The 14,472-nt window shown below is 37.7% G+C and overlaps 1 protein-coding gene across 1 annotated transcript in view; it reads left to right on the top strand.

Annotated features, from left to right (window-relative positions):
• CENPF (centromere protein F) overlaps positions 1–10,858 on the top strand; it is a 36,224-nt gene extending 25,366 nt beyond the window's left edge. The window contains exons 12-16 of the mRNA XM_070741184.1: positions 745–2,844; positions 4,408–4,570; positions 5,175–5,504; positions 6,667–6,836; positions 10,084–10,858. Of these exons, the coding sequence (XP_070597285.1) occupies positions 745–2,844; positions 4,408–4,570; positions 5,175–5,504; positions 6,667–6,836; positions 10,084–10,257 (2,937 nt within the window). The 3' untranslated portion in view covers positions 10,258–10,858. The remainder of the gene's footprint in view (positions 1–744; positions 2,845–4,407; positions 4,571–5,174; positions 5,505–6,666; positions 6,837–10,083) is intronic.
• The last annotated feature ends 3,614 nt before the right edge of the window (positions 10,859–14,472 follow it).

Raw genomic sequence — 14,472 nt, 5'->3', positions numbered from 1 at the left:
AACCATATTAATACTAGTTTATGGTGGCAGGCTACTTCTGACAGAGTTCGGCAGTTCGATTCTCACCAGTCGTGGTTGACTTAGCCTTCCATCCTTCCAGGGTCGGTAAAATATTATGGAAGATAGACAATCCCTCAAGTAACCAGGCCCTATACTATGTTGGGCTTTATAGGTCATAATCATCTCCTTGAATTGTTCCTGTAAGCAAACTGGTAACCAGTGCAGCTCACAAAGCTGAGAATCCTCATGGAAATAACAAAACATGCCCATTGCTGATTGATCTCTGCAAGCTGAACTGTTGAAGTTTCTAATCTTCAAGGGCAGCCCCATGTAAAGGTCATGAGGTGATTAGCCGGGGTGGCGCAGCAGGTAGAGTACTGTACTGCATGTCACTGAAGCTGATTGTAGATCTGTAGGTCAGTGGTTCAAATCTCATCACCGGCTCAAGGTTGACTCAGCCTTCAATCCTTCCGAGGTGGGTAAAATGAGTACCCGGATTGTGGGGGCAATATGCTGGCTCTGTTAAAAAGGGCTATTGCTAACATGTTGTAAGCCGCCCTGACTCTAAGGAGAAGGGCGGCATAAAAATAAAATCAATCAATAAATAAGGGTATGAGTGGTTGGGCAGATGGTAATGATTAAAACATGGGGAGGACATTCCCAAGATTGGCATAAGTTTAATATTTTGTCATTTATCAACTAGCTTTCATTTGATGAAATAACTTTTTTTTAATTCCCCTTTAGCCAATTTCTGCTAATCCACCACCCTTGTGCTACTTGAAAATGGATAGCTTTCTTGGAGAAAGCCTTGGACTTAAACCTTTAAGTGATCAAGCAGTAAAAACCCATGAAGCAAACAGGAAAAAAAAAAAGTTTGTGCATTTAGCAGATATAACGTCTAGAGAAAAATACCTTCCACATCTCAAAGCAAATTACCAATTCATACATTCTTCAAGATGTTCTCTTGAGTCATCATTTTTTCCTTCAAATCTCAGCACAAACACAAGGTTGGTAAGCTCCACGGAAAACCAGAAGGCCATTGAAATGCATTGGTTATCAATAAAGAAAGCTGATAATGATAACATTTCTAAGCTTTTCGGTGAGGAAAGCAATAAAATAATTAACATGGCAGTTCATTATCTGAATTCAAAGAATACAGAGTTGACTGGAAAGGAGATTGCTTGTGCTGAATATAACAAAAGAGCCGTGGTTCTTGAACAAGCAAAGGAACACTTGAGTGAGGTGCTCCAAACTGTAACTTTTGATACACCGCAATTATATTTCAATCTTACGATTCTTAAGCTAGAACCTAAGGTAAAAACTGGAATGACCAAAAGCAGATTGCCTGATATAACACATACTTTAAAGGAATTGCAAATGATCAAAGCAGACAATAATGAGAAGCTTTTTGAAGCTGAAACTGAACTGAGGAGCGTAAAATCTGAGAAAACAAATTGTGAATTGTTCAAGGAGACAGGTACTGAAAAGCTATCAAAAAGTAAGCTGTTGGAGCAAGGAAAACAAATCAACATAAAAAATATTTCTGGCCTTCAGGAGCAGCTAAAGATGATCACTGCAGAGAAAAACCAATCTAGTCAAGATCCAACTACTTTGCTAAGGGATAAAGAAGCATTGGATCAGGTGTGCAACAAAATGAAGAATATAAAAGAGCTCGACTCAAATCAAATGGATTCTATTGAATTTATCAAAGTATTGAAAGCTGAAGATAAGACCCAAGAAAAAATGCTTCCAACTGTTAAGTCCGCAGAGGATCAATTATCAGTTGAAAATGTTTGTTCTCTGGTGCAGTTCCATAATCTGGACAGAGTTATGAGGAGTCTCATGTTGGAAAAAGAGGCAGCAGAAATTCAAATCAAATATCTGACTGAGGCAAGAGAAGTAAGCCTTAGCAATTACGAAATCTTACATGGTAAACTAAACATGTCTGAAGCCAAAAATGCCAAGATATTCAAGTCCTTGGAAGACCTTCTAGCAGAAAAGGGTGAACTTGCAGCACGGCTAAATTCCGCACAGGAAGAAGCAGATCATTTGCGACAAGGTATCGAGAAGCTGAAAATAAAAATAGAATCTGATGAAAGGAGCAGGAATCATCTGGCTGAAAAGTTGAAAGAAAGCAATCGAAAAGCTGACACTCTCGGAGACAAAATTGAGTATCTGGAAAGAGAATTATATATGTCAGAGGAGAGTTTGGAAGATGCAATTCTTAGAATGGAGACAGCTAAAGCAGAGACTGAAATAATGAAGACTGAGATAGAAGGGATGTGTGTGAGCCAACAACATTTAGAAGGTGAAGCCAAAGTCTTTAGGTCAGAGAAAGAGACACTAGAGAAAAGCTTGAAAGAAAAACAAGACAAAGTAACTAGTTTAGAAGTTACTAATTTCACATTAGTAAATCTACTGAAAGAGAATGAAAAAGAGAAGGTTCAAATTAGAGGTGAACGTGAAGATTCACTAAGATTAATGGAATCACAGCTAAAAAGGTTATGTGAAGAAAATGAATTCCTTTCTAATGAGAAGGAAAGTTTTCAGTCAAAAGAACAGGGTCTCATTTGTGAAAATACTTCCCTCAGACATGACAATATGCAATTAGTTGGTTGTCTGGAAGAAGAACAGTCCAGTAGCTGTAAAGTACAGCAGTTGATGGGAGCTTTCATCCAGGAATTACAAAGCTTCAAACAAACACTGAATGAAAATGTTTCTGTTTTTGAGCCCTTAGTCAAAAACGAATCTTTGCAAGCTATACAAGATGACCTACAGATGTCTTTCAAACATATCAAAGCAAATCTAGAAGTCACACCATGTGAAAAAACCTTCTTTGAAAAGGTATTGTACAATTTGTATACAACATGGTTAGAATATATCCTGGGGGGTAAAAATGTCTGCATAAAATCAGAATCTCTGTATTGAGGAAATTTTTGTAACGGTTACTAAACACAGTTTAGAAACACAGTTCTTGCTGTGTTCATTGGGGCTTGATTCTAGGTAGCTGCCAAAAATTGTAGCACCTGTCAATATATGGTTCACTTGTTATATAGCGATGTTCTGCCACCATGATGCTCTCAGTATGAATTGGATGAGCTACGGTGGCTTAAAATTCTCAAAAAAGAATCCAATCCATTTAGAGCAGGGGTCTCCAAACTTTTTACACAGGGGGCCAGTTCACTGTCCCTCAGACTGTTGGAGGGCCGGACTATAAAAAAAACCTATGAACAAATCCCTATGCACATTGCACATACCTTATTTAAAGTAAAAAACAAAATGGGTACAAATACAATATTTAAAATAAAGAAGTAATAAGTAATTAATAATTAAATAATAAAGTAATTTATACTTCTTTATTAACAAGTAAATTTAAACTTAAATCAACAAACTCCATTTCTCCTTCCTTCCTTCCTTCCCTCCTTCCTCTCCACTTCTCTCTTCCCTCTTCCTTTTCTCTCATTTCTTTCATTTTCCTCTCCCTCGTTCTTTCCCTCCATCACTTTCTCATTTTTCTCTTTATCTCTCTCTCTCTTTTCATCTCTCCCTCTTCCTTTTTCTCTCCCTCTCTATCCTCCCTCTTTCTCTTTCTTTTTTTCTCTCTGTCCCTCTCTCTTTCTCTTTCTTTCTCTCTTCTCTTTCTCTCACTCACTCTCTTTCTAACTCTCCCTCTTTGAATCTCTCACACTTTCTCTCTCTCCCCCTCTCTCTATTTCTTACTTTCTCTCTCTCCCTTTCTATTTCTTCTCTTCATTTCTCTCTCCCTCTCTATTTCTCCCTCTTTCTCCCCTCTCTGTTATTATATCGATTGGTAAAATCTCGTGTGCTGCCGCGGGCCGGTTAAAAGACCTCAGCAGGCCGTAGTTTGGGGACCGCTGATTTAGAGGATATACAGTAATTATATTGTACTTAAGTATTTTAATTCTTACGGATATTTTTAGCTTTGTGCACCCCCTTAAGTTGTTTTGACGTGGCAGCCTTATAAACCTAGATAATGATGATGATATTTACCTTACGTAATTAAAGGTAACTGATTATAATTACAAGATGACTATACAAAATAAAACCTTGACAAAAATAAAAACGTTTTTTGCACAGTGTAAAAAAGAAAACAAAGTAAGTCTCTCTCTTTTTGGAGGGCTTTTCAAAAATCTCTTGCTATCACAGAGAAAACCCTAAATCTGAGATAAAATTGCAAGTGAAATGAAAGGGCTGGCAATAAAATCAAATGGAAAATGAGCTGGCCGGGGGTGGAAACAGGTAATGCTTGAGATAATTGAAGTTCAAAGACCACTAAGGTTGAATCAGAATATGACATATTAGAAACAAGTGAATTCAGAATGCCGTTCGTTTTTAATTATATAAAGTTTATATTGCAATAATTGCATGTATATTTTAATTATGCAGGCAAATAGCCTAAATCAAATGCTTCAACTCCAAGAAGAGTATGAGTCTTTCTGTCATTCAATTCGGTTGTGCTTGGATGCCTCTCAAATGCTAAAGCAGGAAAAAGCGCTATTGGAGAAGCAAATTCTTGAACTTGAAACTGAGATGAAGATGATAGCTCCACGTATGTACCATGTTTTGAAGAAAACATCAGTAACTAAGGTGCCAATAGAATGCAAAGAAAACATGTTTGTTGTGCTGGGATTTTAATGGATTATATTGAGCCAGCACAGTTTTTGTCTAGACATATCTATTCAAAGTATCTTTTATCTGCTAAGCTACATGGTGGTAACAAAAGGATTCAATTCAATTCAATTCACACTTCTTTGGGAGTGAACAGGGAAACAACATACATAAATGCATATATTCATTTTTGCTGTCCTCTATGTCTTATCTGAACAACTATTCTAAAAACATGTATATAAGAGTGTGAGCCTTTATTTTAGTAAATTTAGTATACTGCTCAAAAAAATAAAGGGAACACTCAAATAACACATCCTAGATCTGAATGAATGACATATTCTCATTGAATACTTTGTTCTGTACTAAGTTGAATGTGCACAACAGCAGGTGAAATTGATTGTCAATCAGTGTTGCTTCCTAAGTGGACAGTTTGATTTCACAGAAGTTGTGACTTGGAATTATATTGTGTTGTTTAAGTGTTCCCTTTATTTATTTATTTTTGAGCAGTGTTATTTTCTAGTAATGACGCCTCTTGTTTTACATAGGCTTTCAGGGAGATGTTGGTGCAGAAGAAATCAGGTTGGAGCTAGAAGAATTGAAAGAATCCATGGAGGAGAAAACCAAAGAGGCAAATCACAACTTGAAAAAATATTGTGTACTGGTAATCAAGCATGATAAATTAGAAGAAGAAAATGAGATGCTGAGGACACAGGTCTCACTCTTAAATACCCATTTCCAGCAGTTATTAAATGACAACAGTTCCCCTCTCCAAAGTTCTCAAAACTCAGTGGATATCAACAGGCTTCTTACAGAAAGAGCAGATGTACCTAAGATCATTAAGAAGGGAGAAAGGTGCGAAGAAAACGGAATCAATGGTGAGAATTCACTTTTTAAGTATTCCGCATGAATCCCAGCGGTTAGGTCCCACAGAGTTGGCCTTCTCCGGGTCCCGTCGACTAAGCAATGTCGTTTGGCGGGACCCAGGAGAAGAGCCTTCTCTGTGGCGGCCCCGACCCTCTGGAACCAGCTCCCCCCAGATATCAGAGTTGCCCCCACCATCCTTGCCTTTCAGAAGCTCCTTTTAAACCCACCTCTGTCGTCGGACATGGGGGAATTGAAATTTCCCTTCCCCCTAGGCTTATAGAATTTATACATGGTATGCTTGTATGTATGAGTGGTTCTTTAAATTGGGGTTTTTTAGATTGTTTTTAATATTAGATTTGTTTACATTGTCTTTTTATATTGTTGTTAGCCACCCCAAGTCTTCGGAGAGCGGTGGCATACAAATCTAATAAATAAATAAATTCTTAATCTCCTATAATTATTAATGGTTTAGAATGTCACTATTTTCCCTCACTTTTATTAATGTAAATAGTGGGAGATGTAGCACTTCATAGTGCTTTACAAAAGGAGAATTGAGGAATAATAATAACTTCATAGTATAGTTCTATGATATAAGTTTCCCCCTTTCGTCAGCAAGGAAGGGAAATGTACGTAATTTAAACACAATTCAAAAGGCAACATGCTTGAAATGTTGAGTTCCACTAAATCCCTGGAGTTTACTCAGGTGAATATGGAGAGACTGCAGCCTTCATGTATCTAGGGCAGTCTTTTGCATTCTCGTAGGACCCAGATAAGTCCAGAGGCTTCCAGCTTGGGGATGACCAAAGGAAATAATTTTTTTCATGTATCTTGTACTCACATGGGAATTGTTTGTTTGTCAAACAATTCATCAAACAAAAATTACAAATTCAAACCAAGAAAATATAAATCTAACATGATCAATAGGCACACCAGACAGTGCACTTCTGCACATCCATAGAAGTTAAGTTAGAATGAAATAAAATGAATTTTGTTTTTCAAGCACCCATCAAATTCTAGAAATGGAAATACCTGGTATATGTTATACATGGTCACTAGATGTTGTGGTCTCTCAGAATTAGCATCACTATCTTGTGACTGATTTTCTGTTTTCCCTTTTTACTAAGCCTACAAATGTGTAAGGAATTTTCTCAAGTGTTTTTGATATCCTTCCAGAAAACAGCTGTCCTTGCATTTCTCATCAAGCCTCCTTAGAGCCAAGAACGGATCCCTGTCTTTTCAGTCCTGGCTTGAAATCACCAACATCTACTGATAACTCACAAATAACAGAGAAGATGAAGACAGAGAACCTTAAAACAACAGCAGAGGGCAGCAGACTACAAAAGGTAAGCAGCATATTAAACATCAGCTTGAATGAGTCAAAATAAAAGAAATTCAACATTAATATTAGTTAATATGTCCAAATGTCCCTAGAAGTGTCTTATCAATGAGCTATAAACATATTTATTGCCTTTCGTAAAGTCCTTAAGACCCATCTCTGCCATCAGGCATGGGGGAACTGAGACATCTCCCTCTGGGCCTATACAGTTTATACATGGTGTGTTTGTGTGTATGCTTGCTTTTAATAATAGGGTTTTTAGTGTTTTTTAAATTATTAGATTTGTTCTTACATTGTCTTTGTTATTGTTGTGAGCCGCCCCGAGTCTACGGAGAGGGACGGCATACAAATCTAATAAATAAATGAATAAATTTAGGAGGAAGACAAAAAAGTGAATAAATGGAAGCAAAGATCTTCCATAGTATTTTCTTGATCCAACTCCATGGTAAAATATTTAAAAATATTCTTCCTGTGTATGCCTGTGAACAGGGGTGAGTTCCTCTCGGTTTAGGCCAGATCGCTCCAAACAGCTAGCGACCCACTGGTGATGTCAGGATAGCATCACAGACCCGTGCTAGTCCGTGGGCATCACCATATTTTTTTTCTGAATTTATTGTTTGGACATTGTTTCCACTGTTACTGCTTGAAAATGGGCCCTCCTGCCCACCCCGACTTTAAACTGCCCTTTATTTCTTCGCCCGAAGCACAGCTGATCAGCTCTTCAGCTGTGTTTTGGCCGATTCCAGCTACTGAGCATGTGCGGAAGCCAAATTGCACAAGGAAAATGCGCATGTGCAAACTGACCATGCACAGGTGTGCAAAACATTACAATGTGAACCAGTGTCAAAGATAAGTGGAACCCACCCCCTGCCTGTAATGGCACATTTTGAAGCCATACATGGGATGTTCTCATATTGCCTTTTCTTCTTGAATGCACAATGCGCAGAAGAATTATAATTCATTCATCAAATTGAAGGATGACCAATAATAAACTGAGTGCCTGAAGTAGATACAGTGGTACCTCATCTTACGAACGCCTCTTCTAACAAACTTTTCAAGATACGAACCCGGTGTTTAAGATTTTTTTGCCTCTTCTTCCGAACTATTTTCACCTTACGAACTATTTTCACCTTACGAACCCAAGCAGCTGCTGCTGGGATGAAGGGGTTTCTTTTTTCCCCCTTTTTTGAAGAAAGAAAAGGGAGGGGCTGCTTGGAGTAGGAAATATTTTGCAGAGAACAACGTGCTTGCAAAGGAACTGAAAGGGTGTCTTTTTAAGAAAGAAAAGGGAGGAGGGAGGGGCAGCTGGGGGAGGAAAATTTTTGCAGAGAACAACCTGCTTGCAAAGGCACTGAAACTGTGTCTTTTGAAGAAAGAAAAGGGAGGGGCTGCTTGGAGTAGGAAATATTTTGCAGAGAACAACGTGCTTGCAAAGGAACTGAAAGGGTGTCTTTTTAAGAAAGAAAAGGGAGGAGGGAGGGGCAGCTGGGGGAGGAAAATTTTTGCAGAGAACAACCTGCTTGCAAAGGCACTGAAACTGTGTCTTTTGAAGAAAGAAAAGGGAGGGGCTGCTTGGAGTAGGAAATATTTTGCAGAGAACAACGTGCTTGCAAAGGAACTGAAAGGGTGTCTTTTTAAGAAAGAAAAGGGAGGAGGGAGGGGCAGCTGGGGGAGGAAAATTTTTGCAGAGAACAACCTGCTTGCAAAGGCACTGAAACTGTGTCTTTTGAAGAAAGAAAAGGGAGGGGCGCCCCCCTTGCCTTTCTTCCTTCCCACTCACCCTTTAGCCTAGCCTTGCTTCTTCCACCCGCCCCCTTTAGCTGCTCCTCTCTGTTCGCCTCCCTTCTAAAGTTTGGGATTTTCCTGAAGGATTTGCACACATTATTTGCTTTTACATTGATTCCTATGGGAAACATTGTCTCATCTTATGAACTTTTCGCCTTACGAACCTCCTCCTGGAACCAATTAAGTTCATATGATGAGGTACCACTGTATCTGTTTCAGAAATGCTTATCAAATTGCTGCCTACTAAATAAATTTGAAAGACACCTAACAACCTAACAAATATATAGGACTTCAAAAGCCAGGGATGGGTGGGTCTGGAATGCACTATATTTTGAGAAGATTTAGAATAGATTCTAAACTTGCTGGTTTTGAAATTTTTTAAATCAAGTAGGAAAACTAAAAATCCTCTATGGAACTGGAAAAATTGAAATTTCTTTTTTTTTTAAAGTAAAAATGCTAGTAATGTTAGGCAACATATGTATAAAAGCAGTTTTTCAGCACATCTTATTTGCTAGTTTTGAAACTCCCTGTGCAAAAGGTTTTTGAATGCATAGTTCTTGAGTGTGTTTGATTAATGTACTGGTTTCATACCAGCATATATTTCTGTCCTCCATTTTCCATGACTTTAGGATGTTTATAATGTCTAAAAATAAGTTCAGTAAAATCCCACTGGTGTAAAAAAAATACAACAGTGTATGAAAACATGATGCCCAACAATATACAAATAAATAAATAAAAACAACAGTCCAGTTTCATCATCAAACCAATATCCAAACTCAGAAATAAACACTCAGTCTAAAAAAACCATTTCCCCCAAAGTCAACTCAATTAGAAACTTCTTGACAAACAAAAAACAATAAGGAAGATTCCAAACAAATTAGTGAAAGGAAGGTATTCCATAGCATTGAAACTATAAGAGAGATGGGTTGTCTTTGGGCCCGTATTCCCTTGATTTCTCTCAAGGATGGAAACCTAAACATCCCCCTGGACTCATATATGAAACCCAAAGCTTGGACAGATTTGTATACATACTTTCAAAGTAATGTTAATGGGTCAACAATGTCTCAGGAGGCAAGATCATGCTCTAAATCAAGACTCCTCCAACATAGGGCATTTTCCAGTTAATTTTGTCATCCCAAATGTTTCAAATTTATGAATATCTATTATAGCCTAGTCTGTTTAAAATATATTAATACCAAAAAAAAGAAAAATGACTTCATTGATTCACCTCCTCTGGAAGTACACTTTTGCTAAACATTTGCTTAAGAATTGAAGGAGCTTATGTTCCTTAATAACTGTAAGAAAGATCTAAAAGGTAATAGGATTCACATAAATAGAAAAATCAACAGGCCAATGGGATTATTTTTTCTGCTACTTTCATTTGAAATATAAAACTGATGTTCACTGCTAAAATCCATTTACATCTTCCTTGCATAGCTGAAATAACTTGTTTCTTATTTATGTTCCAGATGAACCATGATCAAGTCAATAGCTCGGATCAGGATTTTATTCCCAAATCCCCACTTTCCATCTCTAACCAGTCATCTCAAGTGGTTGCTGAACAATCTGTCAACAATCTTGATGTAAGATACTTTCCAAGTACAGAAGAAAATGATTTGGACGAAGCCTGCCATGTACAATGAATCTGGACTGGGTTGGTTTTAGACTTGAAATCCCAACAACAAAGAACTATTCAAATGTAATGCTAAGGATAGTCTTCATAAGCTTCTTTAAGTCCATGTCCGATGCAATGGGAGAATCCTGTTTATAATTCATGTGTAAGAAAAGCAAGCCATGTCTGATCATAACAGCTGGAATGGCACAGTGGTTAGGATGCAGTATTGCAAGCTAACTCTGCCCACTTCCTGGAGTTTGATCCTGATCATCTAAGGGTTGATTCAGCATTCCATACTTCTATGTTTAGTAAAATGAGGATCCAGACCTGTTGGGGACAATATGCTGGCTCTGTAAACCGCCCAGACAATGCTAGAAAGCACCGTAGAGCTGTATTTAAGTCTAACTGCTGTTGTTATTGCTATCCCAACATTCTAGAATATGCATTTATAAAAGGACATTTTTGTGGCCACAAAAGCTTTCATTTTTACAAGCTGTGAGGTTTTGCATATAACAGCAAGTTATGTTTGCTATGTGTGCCTGGACAAAGGAGCTTGAAGAAAATGAATGGCTAAGTTGCTCCATTTTACCAAAACATTCAATTTCATTTTACTAAATTCTTAGATTATATTTATTTGTGTGCAAATCGTGAATGGCAATGTAAAGGAACCTCTCTGAAGAAATTGCTAATACCATGTTTTCCCCAATATAAGCCCAATCAGGCTGTTAGGTACATGGCAATAAAAGCAACACTTATTTCAGGGTTCAAAAAAAATATAAGACAGGGTCTTATTTTCAGGAAAAATTGTACATGCATGCAGTTCAGTACAGTTCAGACAACTATGGGTATTAGACAATCCAGAAATAAAAAGCTGGCTATAAACCATAAACCGTAATTTAGCATTATATCACCCTGTCTCACAGGGTTGTGGAAAAAACAGAAGGCAGGAGTACATTATGTCACCTTGAGTTGGCCAAAAATCCAAAGTGGGATAAATGCCTAATAAATTATCAATCCTATTTAAACAGACTCACTTAAAAACTGGTTTAACCTGTAGTTCACATTCTTGTACTATAGAAAGACATATTAATTCCAAATTACTGTAGTTCAGGGGTGAAATTCAGTACTTTGGAGAACCGGCAGAACCGGTGGAAATGGAGATTTTTGCAATATCTTTCCCCCAGAAGTGGGGAGGGAATGGAGATTCTGCAGTATCCTTCCCTTGGGGTGAGGTGGGAATGGATATTTTGCAGTATCTTTCCCTTGCCATGCCCATCAAGCCCACAGAACCGGTAAGGGGGGGAAAATTAAATTTCACCGCTGTTGTAGTTCTTTCTCTCCCCCCCCCCAATTCTTTATTTTAATGCTTTGCATTCTTCTACTATTTAGTTTAGTCCATTTTGTTTGAATGGTATTTACAGGGTTAGTTTTTTCTGTTTTTATTCTTCAAGAAAATAAAAGTATTAACAGAAGATTATAAATAGCTAGGGAGATAAGAGAATAAACCAATAATAGCTTGCTGCTTATAGGGCCCTAATAAATGTCATTCCACTACTCCCCACCAGGCAAACAACCTTTAAAATAAAGCAGTTCTTACTGCAAGCCTATGTAGTGCATAATATCGGAAACAGGAATTTGTTAGTACATGGTACTTACCTACTTTGGGGTTGCCCTAGAGTAAACCAACAATGTCAGTCTAGGAATGTAAAGACTATGTCTTTAAGAACTTTGACTGGTTTGGCCACAAGAGGGCGCCAGTACTGTTCCCTGTGGGCGAAGTTGCTTTGAGATATCTTTGATTGTGAATCTGTATTATTCTAGCTATGTGCAGTTTGTAATCTATTGTTAATATTATTGTATATTTGTAAATAATAATATTGTTAATACTAAGTCTGAGTCTTTAACTGGCTAGCCCACATTATCTACACCACTGCAACAACTCTGCTGAGTGTATGTCGAAGGTTTCGTACAGGGCTGCGCCGAGACATACTAACAGAGTTTATCTTTTTATTATCTACCATCTAGAGCAGTGTTTCCCAACCTTGGGAACTTGAAGATATCTGGACTTCAACTCCCAAAATTCCCCAGCCAGCATTTGCTGGCTGGGGAATTCTGGGAGTTGAAGCCCAAATATCTTCAAGTTCCCAAGGTTGGGAAACACTGATCTAGAGTAGACTTGTCTGAAAGACTGAGTTGAGACAGATCAGCCAAAATCCAAATGGAGGTACAAGTCAATATCAGTATGATAGCACATCATCTCACTATCAGTCAAAGCATTATTCAAATGTAGGCATTTAAGAAAAATAAACACAAATCTTTATCCCTATGAGAAAGAAAGTTGCAAAAACCTGCTTTGAATCTTAGATGAGCCAGTAAGAAACATGGCAATAACCAAACTATGATATACTGTATGCAGTTCAGCATATTACCACATGGGGTTGCCATATTACAGACCCAAAATCCAATAAAATATCTTTAATTGCTCTAAATGTAAAGCTTGGTTATTTGGATTAATTGACAGTGAATCTAGATTTGGGATAGAGAAACTCAGATGACCATTAACTGGCAGAAAACATAAAACTGACTCCTGGTTGCCATCTGATATCTGGATGTTTGCTGTCCGGATCTAAGTAGTCCTATCTTTGCAGATATTATTGAACTAGTATATTGGCTATCAGAAGTCATCTAAAAATGTAGTAAATTGCTTCATTGAGCAAAATGCTAGGAACTGCTATGGGATTTTTTTTTTTAAATCCAAGTGTAACTTCTGAAGCTTATTTCTGGCTTCTTAGTAACAAGATGCTGAGAATTCAGATACACAGGTTGCTTTACCTTGCAATACAATTGCCTTCAATGGCTAAAACTCCAGTGGAGTTTCTACCTGGATCAACAAAAAAACCAAATATAAATTTAACAAAGTTTCTGTTGGTAATTATACCAACAAGTATTTTAAATATGCAGATTAGTTAAACTAGTGCAGATCAGTCACCTTTTATGAGTATTTCAGTCATCTCACTCTTAAATTGTTTAATTATACCTTACAGGTTAATAAATTAGTTTTACATGTTGCTGAATATTTTGCTTTCAGTTATGGTAGATTACTGCAGAATTGAAAGAGAGTAAAAGTTTGTAAGTAATGGGAATGTCGCAAGAGTGACATCTTCTGGCAGATTTTATAAATCACAGATCAGATAATATTTAAAAAGGATAAGCAAGAAACTTGTAGGAAACTTCAAAATTGTTTGTTGTCTGGTTCTTATAATGTTTATAATTAATAATAATAATAATAATTTATTAGATTTGTATGCCATTCCTCTTCGAGGACTTGGAGCGGCTCACAACAATACACAATATACAAATCTAATGTTAAAAAACAATGTAAAAATCCTTATTATAAAAAACAATCACACAACCTAAACAGACCAGACATAAAAAACCATAGTAGCTGTTCTGCCGCATGTTTCAACTGCCCGTAATTACAGGGTAATTAGTCCAGGAAGACACACACCACACAATAAAAGGAAAACCCAAAAGTTTTTGTAAACAGAAAAACAAACAGCTCCCTTTCTAAAATGTCAAAGGGATTTTCTGGTACACACAAGGCACAGGTTAAATGCAATCCAATTGCTCACCCAATAACTGGGAAATTGAGTCCAATTCTAAAGTCCAGAGAGTCCACACACAATCTTGAACAGCACAAAAACCACGATCTTGACGAAACAATGAATCAGATAAACTGCCATGAGGCTAAAACACCAGGTTGCACTTTTATCTGTAGCATTAATTACAGCAGCCCCACCCAACCACGGGTGGCCTCATTTTCTCTTGTAATAATCCTTCAGTTGTTGTCTCCTATGCATCACTCTACTCATGCATGGATGTGTAGGGATGATACAGATGATCTCCTCCTGGGTAGGGATGATACAGATGTGTAGGGATGATACAGATGATCTCCTCCTGGGCTGTCTGCCAAACTCCCCTCTTCCCTGTCACTCACGCTTCCTTGGTCAGAGGAGGCTTCGTCGGCAGATTCCATTGGGAGCAAAACAGGCCTGCGGCATGTGGATGTTTCCCCCACATCCACCTGCACATTCCTTGGGGCAGGAGCTGGGCCAGAGCTAACCACAACAGTAGCTAAGGGGTGCAAGATGTTATAAATGTTTTAACAGTTGACTGATTCTATCATCTTAACCATCGTCTCTACAGTTTCTGAAACTTCTATCATGCATATTGAATTGCATCC

The sequence above is a fragment of the Erythrolamprus reginae genome, chromosome 1 (genome assembly GCF_031021105.1).
Source record: "Erythrolamprus reginae isolate rEryReg1 chromosome 1, rEryReg1.hap1, whole genome shotgun sequence".
NCBI lineage: Eukaryota > Metazoa > Chordata > Lepidosauria > Squamata > Dipsadidae > Erythrolamprus > Erythrolamprus reginae.
This window is presented reverse-complemented; position numbering and strand designations above follow the sequence as displayed.